The sequence below is a fragment of the Leucopleurus acutus genome (genome assembly GCF_964270905.1).
Source record: "Leucopleurus acutus genome assembly, chromosome: 9".
In the NCBI taxonomy this organism is placed as follows: Eukaryota; Metazoa; Chordata; class Mammalia; order Artiodactyla; family Delphinidae; genus Leucopleurus; species Leucopleurus acutus.
The window spans coordinates 50,514,661-50,534,569 of NC_139144.1; the positions used below are offsets into that span (position 1 = coordinate 50,514,661).

At 40.3% G+C, this 19,909-nt stretch overlaps 1 protein-coding gene and 1 pseudogene across 7 annotated transcripts in view; one reads left to right on the forward strand and one right to left on the reverse strand.

Moving 5' to 3' along the window:
• The window catches only part of LOC309966469 (serum paraoxonase/arylesterase 1-like), a 30,397-nt pseudogene extending 29,741 nt beyond the window's left edge, over positions 1-656 (forward strand). Inside the window, exon 9 of the transcript in view lies at positions 526-656. The product of the transcript in view is annotated as a serum paraoxonase/arylesterase 1-like (transcript). The remainder of the gene's footprint in view (positions 1-525) is intronic.
• A 6,744-nt stretch (positions 657-7,400) lies between these two features.
• The window catches only part of PPP1R9A (protein phosphatase 1 regulatory subunit 9A), a 320,392-nt gene continuing 307,883 nt past the window's right edge, over positions 7,401-19,909 (reverse strand). For 2 of the 6 annotated variants that reach the window (XM_082846438.1, XM_082846437.1), the window contains 4 exons: positions 13,781-13,979; positions 11,659-11,778; positions 9,416-9,598; positions 7,401-8,059 (listed from right to left, as the gene is read on the reverse strand). In XM_082846438.1, coding sequence (XP_082702564.1) covers positions 7,850-8,059; positions 9,416-9,598; positions 11,659-11,778; positions 13,781-13,979 — 712 coding nt within the window. In that variant the 3' untranslated portion in view covers positions 7,401-7,849. Of the gene's footprint in view, positions 8,060-9,415; positions 9,599-10,674; positions 10,699-11,658; positions 11,779-13,780; positions 13,980-19,909 lie in introns of all 6 variants that reach the window. The other 4 variants (XM_082846436.1, XM_082846440.1, XM_082846441.1 and 1 more) reach the window with 4 other exon arrangements.

Here is a 19,909-nt window from a genome sequence, read left to right on the forward strand (position 1 = left end):
GGGACCCTAAGTTCAGAGGAATGATGAATGTGGTGGAGAGGTATGTTCTTTTTTGGGCAATGCTCTTTTTTGTGTTTGTTTTTATTGCCGCATTTAAAAACCAGGAATTAAGTGTAAACATTCAAATTCCTAGCTTACCTGAAAATATACAAAAACTGGCCTGAATTCCAGCATGGCAATAATTTGACTCTTACTGAGTAATACCCCCTCCTTCCCGCAATTTACCATAGTCCCTACTGCTCCTTTATGTCTCACACCCAGGCTGTACTACTGATTTATAGTTCTTGCCTCTATAGGTCTTTGAGTCTCTATCACTGTTAAAGATCATCTGATCAGAAGCTGTCATCTTGCCAAGGAGGAAACAGGTATGATATAGAGAGTAATTTTGGAACAAAATATGGTTTACCTAAAGGCTTTTTCTTATGGAGAAATGACCCCATATTTAAAGTTATGTCTTGAGTGACTTTAAAAAATATTAATCTAATGTTATTTTTCGATGGGTGCTCCAAATCCAGAAGATTTTAGAAGAACCCAAAGTTACAGTGGTTTAGGCAGAAAATGGTACAGCGTTACGAGGAAGTACGGTTGCCTCTGTATACAAAGGGAAACTGCTGATTGGTACTGTGTTCCACACAGCTCTTTACTGTGAGCTCTAACAGGCCGATTTGCACCCATGCCCTGACAACAGGGAGCTCCTCATTTCAACTGCTTGCCACATCTAAGGGGCCACAGTGATCTCATCTGAACAATGAATGCTGACCCTAAATCTGGACATCACAAGAGATGAAAGTGTGTTTAGCTGGGAACAGATGTGATGCATAAGGCTTCTTTGAGAGTACAATATCAGATCAGTCTTGGGATATTTGACAACTTCATTTACCAGTAAAAATCCTTTAAATGGAATTACTAAAATCATTACATCAGTTGTCAGGTCTTAAGTAACTTAACTATATGTGACCCAGAAAGTCCTTTCCCTAAAACACGTTTTCCCTGAGAGCACGTGAGCTTATTGCTGCCTTGCCTTGTCTTGTTCAAAAAGCAGGATGAACGCACATGTCATCAGAGCCCCAGCACCCAGAGCCTCCAGTTCTCGTGCTGGACAACCAGACAGGCACTAAGAAGTGGTCCTCAGCTCCAGGCCTACCTCCTCAGCAAAGCCATTAGACATCCTGGCACACTCAGACCCATTCCCATTTCCCTTCTAAATATGGCTTTCCCAGTAAAGAGAAACCTAAATTACCCCACCTCTCCTTTTACTTTTGTTCATTTTTGCATTGCCAAAGGTTTAGTCACAGATAAATTACGGTTTGTGTGTGTGTGTGTCAGAGAAATTAATATCCCCCATTTGTTACATTCAGTCTTCTAAACATTTAAGGCTTTAGGAATAAAACTGTTGAAAGGATCCCCGTACTCTGGGGTGGGCTGACTCTAAGCTTGCCCTATGCTGCGTGAGGCCAACTGCTTAATGGATTTGTCACAGACCTGCTCCAGGCTAATAGGTATCAGAAGCTGTGATGGTGAAGCCATGATGGGGACAGAAAGGTGGACGAGGGAGCATGTAGTGGGAGCTTTGATCTTTTAACTTTATGCCCAGTTCCATAATTGTGCTTTCAAATGTAATTCTAGCTGCCAATTTACACTTTACCAGGGCAATTTACACTTTACCAGGCCTGAAACTTATTTTTAGTGTCATTTCCATGGAAAATGTGCACTTTGCTCTTGATTGATAGATGTATTTTGACAGTTAATACAGGTTTACCCAGTCAAGGCTTGTTTTAGTTGAAAGTGAAAATGGAAGAGGGGGGAAAAAAATTACTTTGACAGACCTTGGTATTTCTCTTTTTATTGCATTCGTTGTCTAACAACAATAATACTCATTGGCAAGAAATTTATTTACACTAACAAATTAAATTTAATCAAGGAATTTTTAGATTGGTTAGAAAACAAAGGACCACTGTGATATTTTGCTTTGAATGCCTCTGAAAACCAAAGAGTAAGAAATGGCGTTTGAAACAGAACAATCTAGAGAAGTACACATTAACCAAGCACAAGAGAACAATCCAGACGTGGCACTATTGTCTCTTCCATGCAAATGATCAGACACCAAAAGGTACAAATTAAAAGTTTCAGATAACATGCTGTCCATACTTACTGAACTTAGAATGATTTCCAAACAACTGTTTTCCTTTAGTGATACATAAAGAAAGATGAAAATAAATCAACTCCTCTACAACGGAATAGAATTCATTCTCTCTCTTTGTTTGTTTTCAGCCGGCCAGTTTTGTTAGTGATACGTAGCAGATGTACTAGTGGTTTAACTGCAACACCATTAAAAGGTACGAAAGCAGCAGTGATGATCATAAATAATATTAAGGAAAACATATACATACATATTTAAGGGTTTTCACTAAGCACTAACTAACTCTGATGTTGTTGGAGGTGTTATCTAGCTGGAGTGCCTCCTAATTTCCACTTTCTAAGGGGATTTAATTATTTTGGCCAATTGTTCTTTCATGGGTGAAAGTTTAAATTCTTAACAGGAAACCTGGGTGTGTGAATAAGACAGCTGAAGGAAATAGAAGTGTACACCTTCCAACAACACACTCGCGCTCCTATCCACTTGTGTTATATTTGGTGATGAGCTAATTGTGGCATCACTCCACAAAAGATGGTGGAGGACCACAAATAAATGGTCCTGTGATAGCAACGCTGCCATCGGAGAGCCAGTAGTTAGTGACTTATGCATCACAGCGACCAAATATGTAATTTCAGAGCGTGAGCGAATGCACAAGAACACACAGTGCAATTTTTAGCCAAGGAAACTGCAATCTGCAGCTGAAAATCCCCAAAGCTGTATAAACTTCTGAGCTTCAACTCAGCAATGTGCAATCTTGACATCAAAGCATTAACCAAACGTGTGAGGAAATTTCATCCTGCTAAAATACCAAGTATCTAATAAACCAGTTTTACCAAAATATATAAACATGTAGAAGGATAAGTGCATTTAATAGAAATACATTAAAAAAATCTCTTAAAATCTCATGAGCCATTCAATGTACACACACAAAAGAAGTGGCAATAAGGCTACGATACTGCTCAGGGTCCTATCTGACATTACCAAGTTCCATATACAATATATATTTTGATGCCATGTGATTGCAGTATGTGCATGTATGTACGGTGGGAGATATATTCACACGTATGTAGTTCTGTACGTCTACACAAATGGCATGCACATTCTTGAGACGTTGCCTCTTGTTCTCTTATTCTTTACCTCATTCATTCTCGCGTCCCTAGCGATTTGGGGGGGGGGGCTGGGGGGAGGGGGCAAGGATTGGAAATCATCATGTTTCTTTCTTTCCCCACTCTGCAGGTCTGGAAGCGGGTCACGCGCCATGCTTGGTCCACCCACTCACACGTGTGAGCCTTCCAGTAACCACCATTCCCTCAGCGCATCCACACAGACACGCACACACAAGCACGTCAGGACCCTCTGTTGTGCATAAGGTAGAGCCTGATGTTTTCATTTTCCAGGGGAAGTTGCTTCTGTAGGCTTTTTCTTTGCCCTTTGATTTCTAGGTCGGGTCTATTCTATGCCGCTACTTTAAATACTACTGCTGTACTGTCTGGTGTTATTTTTTTCCCCAGTGTTTTGGACCAAGACTAAGTTTCCTGAGACTTTAAATGCCTAAGACAAATATAAACAAGATCTGCCTGCATACACAGGCTGTTCTTCAGGAGTGAATTTCTGAAGCACGTTCGTATTTCTTACAACGCTGCTTCTTTTTGAGAACTTACTTCCCACCCCTATCATCATAACGAAAGCAATTCTAGTAGAAAATATGGACATTTTATTTCTGGACTTCATCCTTAAATGCTTAGCTTCGTAACAGTGTGCAGATAGATCCTTGATTCAAGGTAAATTGGAAAAAGATATTTTAAAAACTGGGCTTTTCTTTTTCATTTTACCTTTTCATTCAGAAAGCACTAAGGACTTGGCATTAAGCAGGTGACTTGAACCCTAGTGACTGCCGTCCACTAAGTTGAAATGCCCCTCATCTGCAGCTCTATTGGGACAGTAAATTTACTCAAATGGAAGTTGGTAATTCTGAAATAGCTCCATGTAATGAAGGGGCTACATCACATCCCAGGCACAGACATTTGATTTAGAATTGCTGGGATACCTCCTTTTGAAACTTCTTGAATAGTATGGCCAAACACTGGTTCTCCTCTCTTGCAGCTTGGTCTGTATAACCTTTAACACTTACAAATGAGTTAGAATAGCCATATAAATGTGAGTTTTCATTTACCTTTTACAATATAATTTTAAAGCACACATTTCCTATTACACAAAGAACCTAGCCGAGAATTCTTTGTCTTCAGCAGAAACCGTAAAGGCTAATTAAAGTGCTAGATCAAACAACCTGGCTGGGGCCTGGAGCTTGGGCCTGGGACATCTCAAGATTTCAGGGTAGCGATGACTACAGGATAAAACAAGGGTGCATTTGGTTCCTCTCTTGGCCTCCTGCCCCTCTGCTTCCAACGACAACAAAGAAGCACAAGGTAGTCTTCTCGTTTCACGCCCCGTTTAGAAGCGGAGGCACCCCTATCACACTGCAGTCATGAACTGTTTGGGTTAAAATGCTTACGGGATGTTGAGGGTGGGAAATCCATGTCACCCCAGCTATAGAGTATAGAGTATAGAGTAGCGTTATTGTCATGAAATTAATGCTGGACTTCAGCAGTGTGTTAGAATGGGCAAAATTAGATTTCTACCCTAACTTATCACTCTGCAGTAAACTTCTGATTCAGGCAAAGAAAGGAGAAAACTACTACATAACCTGTGAGTTACTTTAAGGGAGATAGTCTTTAAATAAAGTAATCTAAGTCCTTTAGTGGAACACCCTGCCCCAGACACCCAGCTCATACAATGCTCTCTGTCTACCGCTTGGCCTCACCACAATCTCCTGTCCCCCAAAGCATTACCTGCACCCCCAAAACACTTCTGGCTTTTGTTAGAGTCATACTGAGCTGTCGTTGAAGGAATATAGTTCCTAGTAACCAGATATTCCCTTTTTGTTCATTTTCTGATAAATAAAAAAACTACAAAGTCTGTAACGTTCATGAAGCAACAATTCTGGGCTAAACTGTAAGGATACGGAAAACCACTAGCGTTAAAGTTAGGATTGTGTAAGACACTGGAACCTCAATTAGGCATCATGCACCAGAGTCAATAAAGGAAATAACAGGAAAACAAAATGTTCACAAGATCTGAGGTCCTTCACTTTGTTTTCATATCCTTTTATCAATATGTTTACGCTTTATCCTTTGTTGGACAATCAAATCAATTTCAGCAGTTTTAATTAGTAATGTTAAAATAACTCATTAAGACCTAAAATTACTATAATTTAACTTAAAAAATCAAAACTGTTATACTACAAACTAAATGATTTGAGGAAAAAGAATTTGATTTACAATATTGTCAGTTGGTTGTTGATCTAAACATTGGAAGTGTACAAATAAAGTTAAAGAACAATACTTCTAAGACATCTAAAAATGCAATATAATAGATCATAAATTATGTGCAGAGACTGAGACTTATACACATTTCCAGTATATACTTCCATTTTCAAATATTACCAAAGTGTAAACATAACTTAACATAAATCATCCTTCTATTTCCACTCTTAAAATGAATACAGTGAAACTTCCAGTACGATCCAGATCACTTTTTTCCCCCAAAGATAAACGAAAAGTGGCAAAAATTTACAATAGCAAGCACTAGCATTACCAGATTTTGACTAATTTAGTCTTTTAGTATTGAAAAGATTTGCTGAATTTTGTAGTTCATTGATAGTGGTTCCTGGTTTCCCATGATATTAATAAATAGCAAAGCACCACCTATCTCAAAATATTAATAGAGATTCTAGTATAGAGTTTCATTATCATACCCCAAATGACGATAGAAAAAAATAGGTAGTGACTTTGATAACTGTAAAACACAATGTTACTTTATGCCAGTGTTTCTGAGGATCAAATGAATGATCTATACCTAGTGACAAGGGAACTGAAGCTTAACAGACAACACTGTCACTGAAAAGGAAACAAGCCTTAGGGAAGAACAAGATTATAAATTTCTAGTTTAGACAATTTCAGATTTTGGATATTCAGACAAGCAAAAAAAAAAAAATCACAATGCTTCAAAATAGGAGATGGAGCTATATGGGAAGAAGCCCCTTTACATTATCTGTTACTTGTAACCTTCAAAAGCCTTCCCCTAAGCTCTGCGTATAGAGCATTTCCAGTGGAAGACAAGGACCGAGACCACCCCCCCTGCCCCAAAAAAACGAAGTAAAGGAAGTAAAATACTTGTCCAAGGATTGGTCTGGCCTCAACTCTTATTTTGAAACTCGTCCTCTGGAAAGTGGATGACCTCATTTTTACAGCCAATGCAGCAAAGAGAACCAGATGCATGAGCATAAAAAGCAAAACAACAACAACAATGACAACAAAAAATCCATCATTTGAAACTTCTCAAGATGAGTTTATTTTCTCCTCCTTCTGCCCCACTCTCCTGCACTTGCATTAGTTTGATGAAACACTGAAATCCTTAATACTGGCTTTAAAATAGTATAACCGCCTGCACTGCCAGCCTGCATCATGTGTACCGTCTTAAATAAACTTTAACTGTAAAGTGGAGATCTCCAAAGAATGAAAGAGAATGGCTCAGAAAAACCATTCAAAACATCTCTAAAATATAACTGACAGCTCTTCTTTATGGGAACATTCTGTGTGCTCAATAAAATTGCTTCTCCGGTCGAATGTTAGTCAAATCTAACTTTTCTCTAACTGGTATTTCTATTTTTCTTAAAAGTACATTTCTTAAAAGTCTGACTGAGCCCACTTGGGAAATCTTGAGTAGAAAATATGTGATGAGTTCCTGATTGTGTCATAGTCAGGCTGAAGACCAGCCAGAATGTTCCCCAGGAGAGGAAACCTGAAAATGTTGGTTTCCTTAAAAATCAATTTTCTGTTCAATTTGTTGGGGAGAAAAGGAACTGTGTTGTGTGTGTCGGTGCTGCTGAAATACTGAACATGCAGCAGTAGCAAAGTAAACAGCAGATCCCGATATCCCATGGCTGCACTAATGTCTGAATTTGTCTTTGTTTGGCTAAATCTGGAGGATAAATGTTACCCTCAGAACCCCAAGGTAATGCCCACATCCGCATTCTTAAGGCTTTTGCTTCCTTCTGGGGTTAACAAATAAGTGTAATTCTTTTCTCTCTTCCCAATGCCCAGCAGGCAGCACAGTTTGCTTGCTTTTTGCCACAGTAGGCAAAGAGCACCCACATTTCCACAGCGGGGTTGTCTCAGTGTCCAGACACAGAAATGAGGGGGAACCTTTCCCACACACCGGGACAGATTCTGCAGCCCAGATCTCATGGCAGAGCGGTGTTCTCGGCCATGCAGATATGTGCCGTTGCTCAGTTTCAGGATCGCATATTGAAAATGCATGGCATTCCATGGACAGCGCCACGGTGTGTCATGCTCTTGTTGAGCAGGATCACGCTGGTTCTTCGAGTGACACCACCCACCCAACACAAGGAAGAGAGAAACACTGCTACTTCGCACCTCTCACAAATGAGATCCTTGGTTTGCTACTAAACCAAAGGTGGCTTGGGATTATTTCAGTAGGTTAAGAGTGAGTGTACTCTATTAATGCAGAAAATGCAGTTATTGAACACACAGTTCCCCAGTCTGCCTAGAGCACATTACCCCTGTCATCAGTTTCTTCTTCATCCTCCGGAGGAGAGCAGGGCAGGAAGAGGTGGAAACTTCTCCGTGTGTGTCACTGCTCACCAGCACCCTCTGTGGCGGCTGCCATCTTCTCTGTCTTTTTAGACTTCCTCTGCATTTGCTCTTGTTCCTTCCTCCTCAGCTTTTCTCTTTGTTTTTCTATTTTCTCTTGGGCCTTCCGAGCCTTCTCTAGAGACACTTTCATTTCTTTGAGTTTTTTTTTGACCACTGCTCGGTCCTGGGATGATATCATTCCAAGAGCCTAAGAAGGAAACACATAAACAAACTGAATTTGAAAACCAATGACTTCTCTGCTTATGATGAGGTTGATATCACAAGATGTTCAAACTCAAGAACTAATGTAAACATAATCAAAGAGGTAGAAAGAGCTGATTACATTTGCCAAAAATCTCCATACTGTGGGGCTGAGCTTTATTTGTTCTTTTATACTTTGAAGTCCCTAGCACAGTACCTCCTAAACCTCAGCAAGCAAATGCTTTCTGAACTGGTAATTAATGGGTCAGTGAATGGAAAAAGGGCACAATTCTGCTTCTCCAACCTTTGGGCTGTAGACATTTACAGCCAAAAGTATTGCTAAACTCACTGATATTTTCAAAAGATAGGAGTGGGCACCTGCTGCCACGGAGGGTTCCAAGAAGGGCAGGAGGAATCGAAGTGGCTTCCTTTCTGCCCATGTATTCATTTACAATGGAGACCAAAGATGTCTCTGGGACCGGAATGCTCATGTCAGCATGATTAGCCATTCTCTCCCTGTAGGCAGACCTATAAAGGAAGCCTGATCATAATGAGGCTGCTCGATGAGCTTGGAATTCAGAATAAGGGGAGTTGGTTCCGTACTTTAAACGTTTCATGACCTTCAGAATCAACAGCGGGATGCATCCATCTCCCCATCAGGGACAGCCTTGTCAATGGGCCTTCATATTCACAGGCTATTGATTGATCTCTAACCTTTTCAAGACTGTCAAGAGCTACTCATCTGCCCGTCAGCCCAGCAGGGGGCCGAGGTTGGGGGTGGCAGGCTGGCTGTGAGCTCCTTTTGCCCTTTTTCCACAGGGGTAGGTGCCACCTCAGGCTCTAAAGGAGATGGACTGGACAGGTGAAAATGAGAGTGCCAGGGCAGGGGAGGGAAGACACGGCCTGCACTTGGTGGGGGAAGAAAGTTCTGGGGAGAACACAGTCCCATTTTTTGAGTGGTATGCAGGGAAGAGGGAGGGTGGGGGGAGCAATGAGTTAAAAAAAGGGGAAGATTCACGGACCTGGGTTTTAACTCTAACGTTATGGGAGAGTCCACATGGGCCATTATTAAAACTCATACTACATAGGAAATAAGTAGAGTTAATACATGGACCATTGTTGCTTGGCGGAAGCAATGGAGTGAGCCTCTAGCTCTCCTGCTCGACAGCCTACTGTTTGATTCAGAACCCGACGACTTTCCGAAACTTCCTTTACCACTCAGAAATCATTCAAGGTCCTTTCTGCTGTGAGTGAGAAGTACCTCTCAGATATGCAGGATGCTCTCATCTAACGGAAACATTTTAGGCGCTATGTGTAATACAAATTATACTTGGTAACCTAACACAAACATATAATTCTTTACCTTAAGTTTATTTCCATCCAACTGCAGGAGTTGCTCTCCAGTGATGTTTTGGGCACTGAATTCAGAGACATACTGCTCCAGATTTAGGCTCATTAGCCAGTGAGAAACCTGCTGCACGCTCCATTCATGAACGGCCCGATTCAGACACTGACTGTGTTTGGGAGACTGTCCGTCATCAAGAATCTGAGGTAGGAATGTTACACAGGGTTGTTAAAGGACCAAGAAGCTGTAGCTCAGTATGGCATGTGATGCTATCAAAAGCCATTTCTTGCCTACTAGAGCCACACTTGTTTTTAAACCATAAAGTAAACGAATGGTTCTAGCTGTATGTGTAACATACACAAAGTTATTAACTCTACATTTTGTTTAGGTATTTGGAAATTTAAAAATTCCCCCAAACAAAGCATTTTAATGTAGGAAGTTTAAAACTGAAAAATACACTCCAGTGTTGCAAGTTTTTACATTAAAACACTATGGAAAGATTATCAGATGCAGAAAACGAATACATCATTAATCTCTATATGTAATGCATCACTGCACTGATCCTCTGCTAAGACATCAGAGATATGTAAAGATACATTTAAAAATACTGAGGTATATCTTTTACTTAGAAGGGGAGAACATTAAGTCCTCAAACATACTTAGGGGAAATTTCACAGCCATTATTTCACTTGAGCAGCAAGCAAACCTATGAGGAAGGTAGGACAGGTAATTTCCATAATTACTTTTAATAAACGAGGCAAGTGAGGCCCAGAAAGTCTCCAGATCTGTCCAGTATCACACAGCTAGTGAGTGGTGGAGCTCAGCATTTACTGGTTTATTCCAAATCCCAGGCTCTGTCCAATGCAGGACATTGCTATGAATAGTGCAAAGGGCAGCTGGGTTCCTAGAACCACTAAGCTGAGAGGAGATGAAGGCAATGATAAATCCGGGAGGAGAGACAGGCGTCACCTCAGTGACCATGCAGGGAACACAGAGGAGGGGATGGGGAAGCTGAGGTGAAGGCAAAGGAGGTGAAACACAATGGGCTGTGTCAGGGTAATGGTGATGGGAGGCACAGCAAGGGAATCTGGAGATCCTCTTGAATGTCTTTTCAACTAAGATATAGACAAGGGCAGAAAGTGAAACTATTTAACACGAGGAAACCCTCCACTACAGAGGAAAGTTTCTTGTCTTGTTTGATTTTAAATCATTTGCAAAGAAAAGAAGTGTCAGACAATACCATGTAAGCCACCACACACAGCCCACTGAGAGCTCACCTCGTCATCTATCATATCCAGGCTCTGAGTGAGAGAGCAGCAAAGGAACCAAAAAGAAAAGTGTTACAGGAACAGGAGACACACATGTACAGTACAAAGTTTTAATACAATTAAAATCACGCCAAGCCTGAAGAATATAGGCAGAAGAATTTAAGGGAAAAAAAAAGTTTTACAAAGCGAAAATCACATTAGAAAGAAATAACTAAGAGCAAATATTTAGGGTGAATATATCTTTACTTACAACGCTTCTCCCCAGCCCCACCCCCGCCCCCAGTACTGGTATTTCTTCCTTCCACTTATCTCTTGGAGCACTAAGTCAATCACCAGTGTAATCTCCTGCCCTCCTGTACACATTATATCTCCTGAGAATCCATTGCAATGCACACTTGACCCCGGCTTCTAAGTAAGTGGTTCTCCCCCAGTTTTCCTTCCTTATCACAAGTGCACCTCTCCCCTGCGGTGATTCTCAGTCAGGGGCCACTCCCCACTCAGAGGGAACATCAGGGATGGTGAAAAAGGTGAGGGAGGAGGGGGATGGATCGTCTGTAAACTCCCTTGAGATTTTTTTTTTTTTTTTTTTTTTTGCCGCCCCTCGCAGCTTGCAGGATCTTAGTTCCCCAGCCAGGGATCGAACCCAGGCCCCCCTGCAGTGGAAGCACGGAGTCCTAAAGACTGGGCCTCCAGGGAATTCCCTCCCTTGGGATTTCTGGGCCGTTCCCTCTTGCTGCTCTCCAGTGCCCAGCCTCCCATTCCCAACCCTCTGTTGATAGTCATCCCATTTATATCAAAGAAAGGCTGAGGAGGTCCCTAGACAGCTTAAAGGGGCTCAGAAATAGTACTCTGCATCCACGTTGAGACAGAGAGGGAGCGAAATCATGAGGACTGATATGCAAAATCTGCCTAAAAACATCTTCCCCGGTGATAGTTCATCGGTAAAATGTATGATCTAAGAAAGCAGCTCTGTCGTCAGTGCCGTGCATGTACCTCATCTGATGAGAGCACCAAGGACTGAGAGAGCCCAGGTGTTTTGGGTTCTGCTCCCAGGCCGCTCAGGTCTGCTGAACTGGTACTGCTGGGGCTGAAGTCATCACTGAAGGTAAAATTCTGAAAAAACAAATAAAGCTCACTGTTAAATGAGCATAGTGAGTGAACCAGAGGTAGGTATGTTTGCAAGTTCTGGAAAGGTTCTTTTTAAGTAATCTTAGAAGAGATTCATATTGGGTTTGGTGACCTTCACCCGGCAGTGGTTGAGAACTGTGCCTTCTGCGCTGGATAGGGAATTCTGGGCGCTTTCTCCATCACATGAAAGGATAGATATCTTAGAGAAATGATTCTTCAACCTCTCTTCAAGGGTACAGCATTCATTATCCTCTGCAACTGCTCAGAGGGGTAATATTAATAAGCCTATATTCTTTGACCCTAATCGTGATAAGTAACAGTGTAAGTAAAAATACAAGATGGTGTGGTGAGCCTGAGTTATTAGGAACAGATGGCAATCCATATTAGAAAGGTAGCTTGAGCACCCCCTGGGAAGGATCGCTTGCTGTTGGCCGTGATAAATACTGTGAGAGATGGCAGATCCTCTCCTGGATGTAACCTTCAAGATGATGAGTTCTGGGGTAGGTCACAGTCTGCCATTACACTAGTAGTCACATGCTAAAATACAACTCTTGCACAGCACCAACGGAGTACCAAAGAGGCTGCAGCACGGACAGAAACACATTTCCAAATAACCACCTGGGGGTTGGGGAGGTTGAGGGTGTGTACATAAAACTTCCCCAGAATTTCATTAAAATGTTCAGTGAATATTAAAGTTAAATAAATTCACAATGACTACATAGCTGCATTTGTAAAAACATTTTAAACCAAATCTGGTGTCTCTCCAGTGCAAGATAATGGTAGAATCTATTCAAACAACATTTAGATTTCTCAGACCCAAGACTGAAAATGTTTCAAGACCAAAGTGGCCTTCTGCTTCCAGAACTTCTTTTGCTAATAATTCTAGAAGGACTGGCTTTCCTGGAACTCTAAGCACCTGACCAACACCATCTTGTTTCCTATTCCCCTTCCTTAGGAACTGGACTGTTAGTTTTCCATTAGGTTCCCTTGCATTGGGTTTAGCTGGTTGTCAAGAATAAATACCATGCCAGAGGCTAGAGAATTCAGTACCAAACAAACGCCAAGTTTGCTAAAACTTCAGAAAAGGAGACGAAATCAGAGCACAAGGAGCTAGGCTAGTAAAACATTCAAGCAGGTGAGCATTTAACACAGCACATTACCATTTGACATTGTCATTGGAGATATGACCCCAAATTCTGTCAAAACCTTATGAGCTGTTGACCTCAAGAAAAGAATTAAATTCAAGTTAACATTAATCACAGGTTTCTGTTTGAGAGAGAAAAGTGAACATTGATAAAGGGAGACCAAACAACATGTGAAAGTTAGCCACCGTATGTGTTTCAATAAAATGTTAGGTAAGGTTTGCAGCGTCATGCTGGAAATAACCATCGTGCATTTAAAAACAAATAAGCATATAATTCCTCGTTCTGCTAAAGTTAAAAAACTTTGGTGATAGAATTGTAACAGTTTATCAGCATGGAAGTTTGATTTAAAAGAAGAAATAAGGGTGCTATGTCAGCATTGGTCTGTTTGAAAGAGTTTCATTTAGATATATTGAACACATATTCAGTCCCAAATTTATTTGTTTTCCAGTAAATCTTGAAGAGCACAGCAAAAATAGTTTTGTAATGTAATTTAAAGTGGAATACTTGGTAAACAGATCTATCATACTGTTCCATGATTCAAATGCATCTTTCCCAGCATGGCTTGACTGTCAAACTGAGATTAACTAGCAGTATGTGAAAAGACAGGCAAATCAAAGATTAACGTACAATCTAGAACGGAACAGTATTAAAGAAGGTGATGGTTAGATGAGGCTTTCTTCCTCCCCCACGCAAGAAATACCATGCATTGTTTACTGCAGTGTTATCACATTGGTTTCTCGGATCCAGAGTATACACACAAGTTGAGAATGCTTTCCAAAGATCGAAGAGGAGGAAGGATTGGGGGTTTTCTTGTTTGCTTTTTAAATCCATGTGTTTTCTACCTTAGACCCCTTTTTATCTGAAATTAGAGTTTCAGGAGAAGGCTGAAGGGGACTTGCAGATGCAGGCAGGTTCCTGAAGGAATAGGATCCTTTCCGGCTTTCGTTAAACCACGAGAAAGGCAGGCCCGCTGATGGCGTGGAGGCCTGAGCAGTGGAGGACAGCTTCGGTTTCCAGTGTTCCAGCCTGCCGCTGAAGATCCTGGGTTATGAAAAGAACGGGTATGTTAGACAAAAAAAGGCAGATGTAAAACTTATTGAAATGAATTCTGAAGGGACTCTGAATATAGTTTGAAGTCATAGTTTGAGAAATTATTCTACACAACGGATAGAGTAAAAATGTTGCCCTTTTGACTAGAACGTTAATCTTAATAGTTACCTTTTTTTTGTTAATTTTAATTTTTCTTTTCTTTTGGGCCACACCACACAGCATGCGGAACTTCCCTCACCAGGGATCGAACCTGCACCACCTGCTGTGGAAGCGCAGAATCTTAGCCACTAGACCACTAGGGAAGTCCCATAGTTATCTTTTTTGCATCTAATTGGATTCTATAACAATGATCAATATTTTGTTATCATTATTGCCACGATGAATTTTATGAAATGTGCCTAATAAATGTATGTGGATAAATTAGTATCAGGGAGGGGCATGGTCTTTTAGGAATTGCTATTAAGTTAATCATCACAGCATTCCCTTTATTTGGGTCACATAACAGTGCCTCACACTAGTGACATGAGCTCATAACCAGCATTCTACCCTGGCCTCCTCTGAGCACAGGTTCTCAAGAGCCTGAGACTTTAGAAAATGATATATTTAAATACTTGGAGATTTCTGGGCTCATGACACTTTAAGCAGAACACACACACCTTATTGGTTGTTCATCATAATCTTAGTGCCTTATCACAGGAGGAACATCAGACCCAAGGTCCTAAAACCGTACACACTTCCTGTGTACATGGCCTTGGTCCGTCTCTCAGAGTCTATTTCCTCATCCATAAAAGGTGGATATTTTATATATATCATATGTGGTTGTTAAGAATTAAATTAGATAAGTGTGAAAGTGCTTTGAAAATGTAAAGGTATAAAGGTCTATGCTTATTTACTACTTAAAGGACTCAAAGGCATTTGAAAAACACAGTTTGAAAACAGACTTTTGGGACTTCCCTGATGGTGCAGTGGTTAAGAATCTACCTGCCAATGCAGGGGACATGGGTTTGAGCCCTGGTCCGGGAAGATCCCATGCACCGCAGAGCAACTAAGCCTATGAGCCACAACTACGGAGTCTGCAAGCCACAACTACGGAGCCCGAGTGCCACAATTACTGAAGCCTGTGCGCCTAGAGCCCATGCTCCACAAGAAGAGAAGCCACTGCAGTGAGAAGCCTGTGCACCACAAGGAAGAGTAGCCCCACTCGCCGCAACTAGAAAAAGCCCGTGCGCAGCAATGAAGACCCAATGCAGCCAAAAATAAATTAATTTTAAAAAAAAGAAAGAAAGAAACCAGACTTTTTTTTCTTAATGCAGTTACCTGCATATTTATATTTACCTTTTGGTTAAAAAAATTTATCAGGAGCTGAGGCAGGAATGGGCAGTAGTTTCTATGCACTTGGAAGAAGTCACCCTCAATATGTCCAAGTGATCTCTGATATAATGTCTATTATTTGTTAGCTGTTGATGTCATGACAACAAAGAGATTCCCCTTCAATTAAAAGTGCCTCAACAGCATGGCTTACGGACAACTTTTGTCCCAGATGTATACTGAATTTCAACCGTCTCACATCTCATTTCTCATTACTTTGAAATACTTCAAATTTATATAGGTAATACAACTCCTAACAATTTCTGTTCCATTTCCGAAGATTATTGTGAGAATCAAATGGGACAATTAATGTAAAAGCATCTTGTAAACTGTAAAGCAATATATGTATAAGGGGATTATGAGAACGGTAACTAAAGAGAATGCAGAAGTCAGCGAAGTTTTGGTAGCATACTGAAACCACAGGTTGGGCCAGTAAAAGTGTTTCTCACACTAAAGATTCCAGAAAATCTGATGATTTTAATGGTGTATTTATTTAAAAAAACAAAACAAACCCAAAGGGGTCTGCAAGGATAATAAAGAACAACCAGAGATGTGTCAACTTTCAATTTTATCCTGACGTTGAAACTAAAAAAAATTTGTATCCTTAAATCCACTTACTATCAAAAAATGGGGGGATGTGGGTTTACAATAACTGAACTTAAGAAAGCATGCTAGCAGAGGCAGATTGGTCTTCTGTAAGAAGCACTTTTTATTCCTGGGTCTTGGACCAGTGCAGTGGTCCCCAAATAAGTCTGATAAGGATCATCTGAAGTAGCTATTCAAATACAAATTCTTGGGTACCTGGACTTACCAAGTTAGAATTTGGGGGAGAGGGAGGAGTTGACCTGGAATCTGTATTTTTTAATAATACATGTCTGATCTCACTCTTAAAGTTTTTAATAACTGTATTTATTAATATTATCCTAAATACAAATGTGAGGTTTCTGGAGCAGAAACAGGTTATTATTTACTTACAAAAGTTATTGCACTGGTTTCCCATGCCCTAATTTCCTCTTTCCAGGCTGCCACAATGGGAACAAATTGTCATCGTATACTTGGTCTACATTATAGGTGAGGAATCTAAAAAATATGAATCTGGATGATTATATAGGAGAGGGACAGCTGTCTGCCTTCTTTCCTCTGAGAGAGGGAGAAATGTCTTATCTCCTTAATGTAAACAATTCAACTTGAGAAGGATCTTGGGTTCTTATGCTTCGGAAAGTAATATATGTCAGAGTAATATATGTAAGTAATATATGGCAGACTAGTGTCTCCAGCTTTACAGCCCCGGGAACGTCTCCATAGAGTTGGGTCTCAGCCCCCTCTCCATATCCCCACTTCTGGAAAATGTAATCACATACCTCTGGGGAGGTAAATCTCTCTGCAGGTAAATCTATCTATCTAGTCATAATTTAACTTCTCAGGCTTGTCGTTTAGCTCAGGTCCCACATTCCAGTAAAAGTGCTCACAAAGCTCTGACTGTGCAGAAACATAAAAATATTTCCCCTGTAGCCCCACACTCTTATAATTGGGGATATTTGAGATTAATTGGACCTGATGATTATTTTCCTCCTCTTTGGTTATAAATTTCTGAATCAATTAATCAAAGTAACATGGGAATTTTTTAAAGAGCTCCATCCATAATTCAAGTAAGACATGGTAGTGCTTAAATATATGGATACTGTTTTAAAGGTTATAAACAGGCCATAATGAATGACAGCATGAGTATCTTGTCTTACTCCCAAGTGAGCTGCCTTTGTGGCAATGCTTTTAAAACCACCACCACTACCACATTAAAAAAAAATTTTTTTAACATCTTTATTGGAGTATAATTGCTTTACATTGTTGTGTTAGTTGCTGCTGTATAACAAAGTGAATCAGCTACACGTATACATATATCCCCGTATCTCCTCCCTCTTGCGTCTCCCTCCCACCCTCCCTATCGCACCCCTCTAGATGGTCACAAAGCACCGAGCTGATCTCCCTGTGCTATGCGGCTGCTTGCCACTAGCTATCTATTTTACATTTGGTAGTGTATATATGTCCATGCCACTCTCTCACTTCATCCCAGCTTACCCTTCCCCCCTCCCTGTGTCCTCAAGTCCGTTCTCTACATCTGCGTCTTTACTCCTGTCCTGCCCCTAGGTTCTTAGAACCATTAAAAATTTTTTTTTAGATTCCATATATATGTGTTAGCATACAGTATTTGTTTTTCTCTTTCTGACTTACTCTGTATGACAGACTCTAGGTCCATCCACCTCACTACAAATAACTCAATTTCGTTTCTTTTTACGGCTGAGTAATATTCCATTGTATATATGTGCCACATCTTTATCCATTGATCTGTCGATGGACACTTAGGTTGCTTCCATGTCCTGGCTATTGTAAATAGAGCTGCAATGAACATTTTGGTACATGACTCTTTTTGAATTATGGTTTTCTCAGGGTATATGCCCAGTAGTGGGATTGCGGGGTCATATGGTAGTTCTATTTTTAGTTTTTTAAGGAACCTCCACACTTTTCTCCATAGTGGATGTATCAATTTACATTCCCACCAACAGTGCAAGAGGGTTCCCTTTTCTCCACACCCTCTCCAGCATTTATTGTTTCTAGATTTTTTGATGATGGCCATTCTGACCAATGTGAGGTGATACCTCACTGCAGTTTTGATTTGTATTTCTCTAATGATTAGTGATGTTGAGCATCCTTTCATGTGTTTATTGGCAATCTGTGTATCTTCTTTGGAGAAATGCCTGTTTAGGTCTTCTGCCCATTTTTGGATTGGGTTGTTTGTATTTTTGATATTGAGCTGCATGAGCTGCTTGTATATTTTGTAGATTAATCCTTTGTCAGTTGCTTCATTTGCAAATATTTTCTCCCATTCTGAGGGTTGTCTTTTGGTCTTGTTTATGGTTTCCTTTGCTGTGCAAAAAATTTTAAGTCTCATTAGGTCCCATTTGATTTATTTTTGTTTTTATTTCCATTTCTCTAGGAGGTGGGTCAAGAAGGATCTTGCTGTGATTGATGTCATAGAGTGTTCTGCCTATGTTTTCCTCTAAGAGTTTTATAGTGTCTGGCCTTACATTTAGGTCTTTAATCCACTTTGAGTTTATTTTTGTGTATGGTGTTAGGGAGTGTTCTAATTTCATTCTTTCACCTGTAGCTGTCCAGTTTTCCCAGCACGACTTACTGAAGAGGCCGTCTTTTCTCCATTGTATATTCTTGTCTCCTTTATCAAAGATAAGGTGACCATATGTGCATAGATTTTTCTCTGGGCTTTCTATCCTGTTCCATTGATCTATATTTCTGTTTTTGTGCCAGTACCGTACTGTGTTGATTACTGCACCTTTGTAGTATAGCCTGAAGTCAGGGAGTCTCATTCCTCCAGCTCCGTTTTTCTTCCTCAAGATGGCTTTGGCTATTCGGGGTCTTTTGTGTTTCCATACAAATTGTGAATTTTTTTGTTCTAGTTCTGTGAAAAATGCCAGTGGTAGTTTGACAGGGATTGCATTAAGTCTGTAGATTGCTTTGGGTAGTATAGTCATTTTCATGATGTTGATTCTTCCAATCCAAGAACATGGTATATTTCTCCATCTGTTTGTATCATCTTTAATTTCTTTCCTCAGGGTCTTATTGTTTTCTGTGTACAGGTCTTTTGTCTCCTTAGGTAGGTTTATTCCTAGGTATTTTATTCTTTTTGTTGCAATGGTGAATGGGAGTATTTCCTTAATTTCTCTTTCAGATTTTTCATCATTGGTGCATAGGAATGCAAGAGATTTCTGTGAATTAACTTTGTATCCTGCTACTTTACCAAATTCATTGATTAGCTCCGGTAATTTTCTGGTAGCATCTTTAGGATTCTCTATGTATAGTATCATGTCATCCGCCAACAGTGACAGGTTTACTTCTTCTTTTCCGATTTGGATTCCTTTTATTTCTTTTTCATCTCTGACTGCTGTGGCTACAACTTCCAAAACTATGTTGAATAAGAGTGGTGAGAGTGGGCAACCTTGTCTTGTTCCTGATCTTAGTGGAAATGGTTTCAGTTTTTCACCACTGAGAATGATGTAGGCTGTGGGTTTGTCATATATGGCCTTTATTATGTTGAGGTAAGTTCCCTCTATGCCTACTTTCTGGAGGGTTTTTAATCATAAATCGGTGTTGAATTTTGTTGAAAGCTTTTTCTGCATTTATTGAGATTATCATATGGTTTTTCTCCTTCACTTTGTTAACATGGTTTATCTCATTGATCAATTTGCGTATATTAAAGAATCCTTGCGTTTCTGGGATAAACCCCACTTGCTCATGGTGTATGATCCTTTGAATGTGCTGCTGGATTCAGTTTGCTAGTATTCTGTTGAGGATTTTTGCACCGATGTTCATCAGTGATACTGTCCTGTAGTAGTTTTCTTTTTTTGTAACATCGTTGTCTGGTTTTGGTACCAGGCTGATGGTGGCCTCGCAGAATGAGTTTGGGAGTTTTCCTCCCTCTGGTATATTTTGGAAGAGTTTGAGAAGAATAGGTGTTAGCTCTTCTCTAAATGTTTGATAGA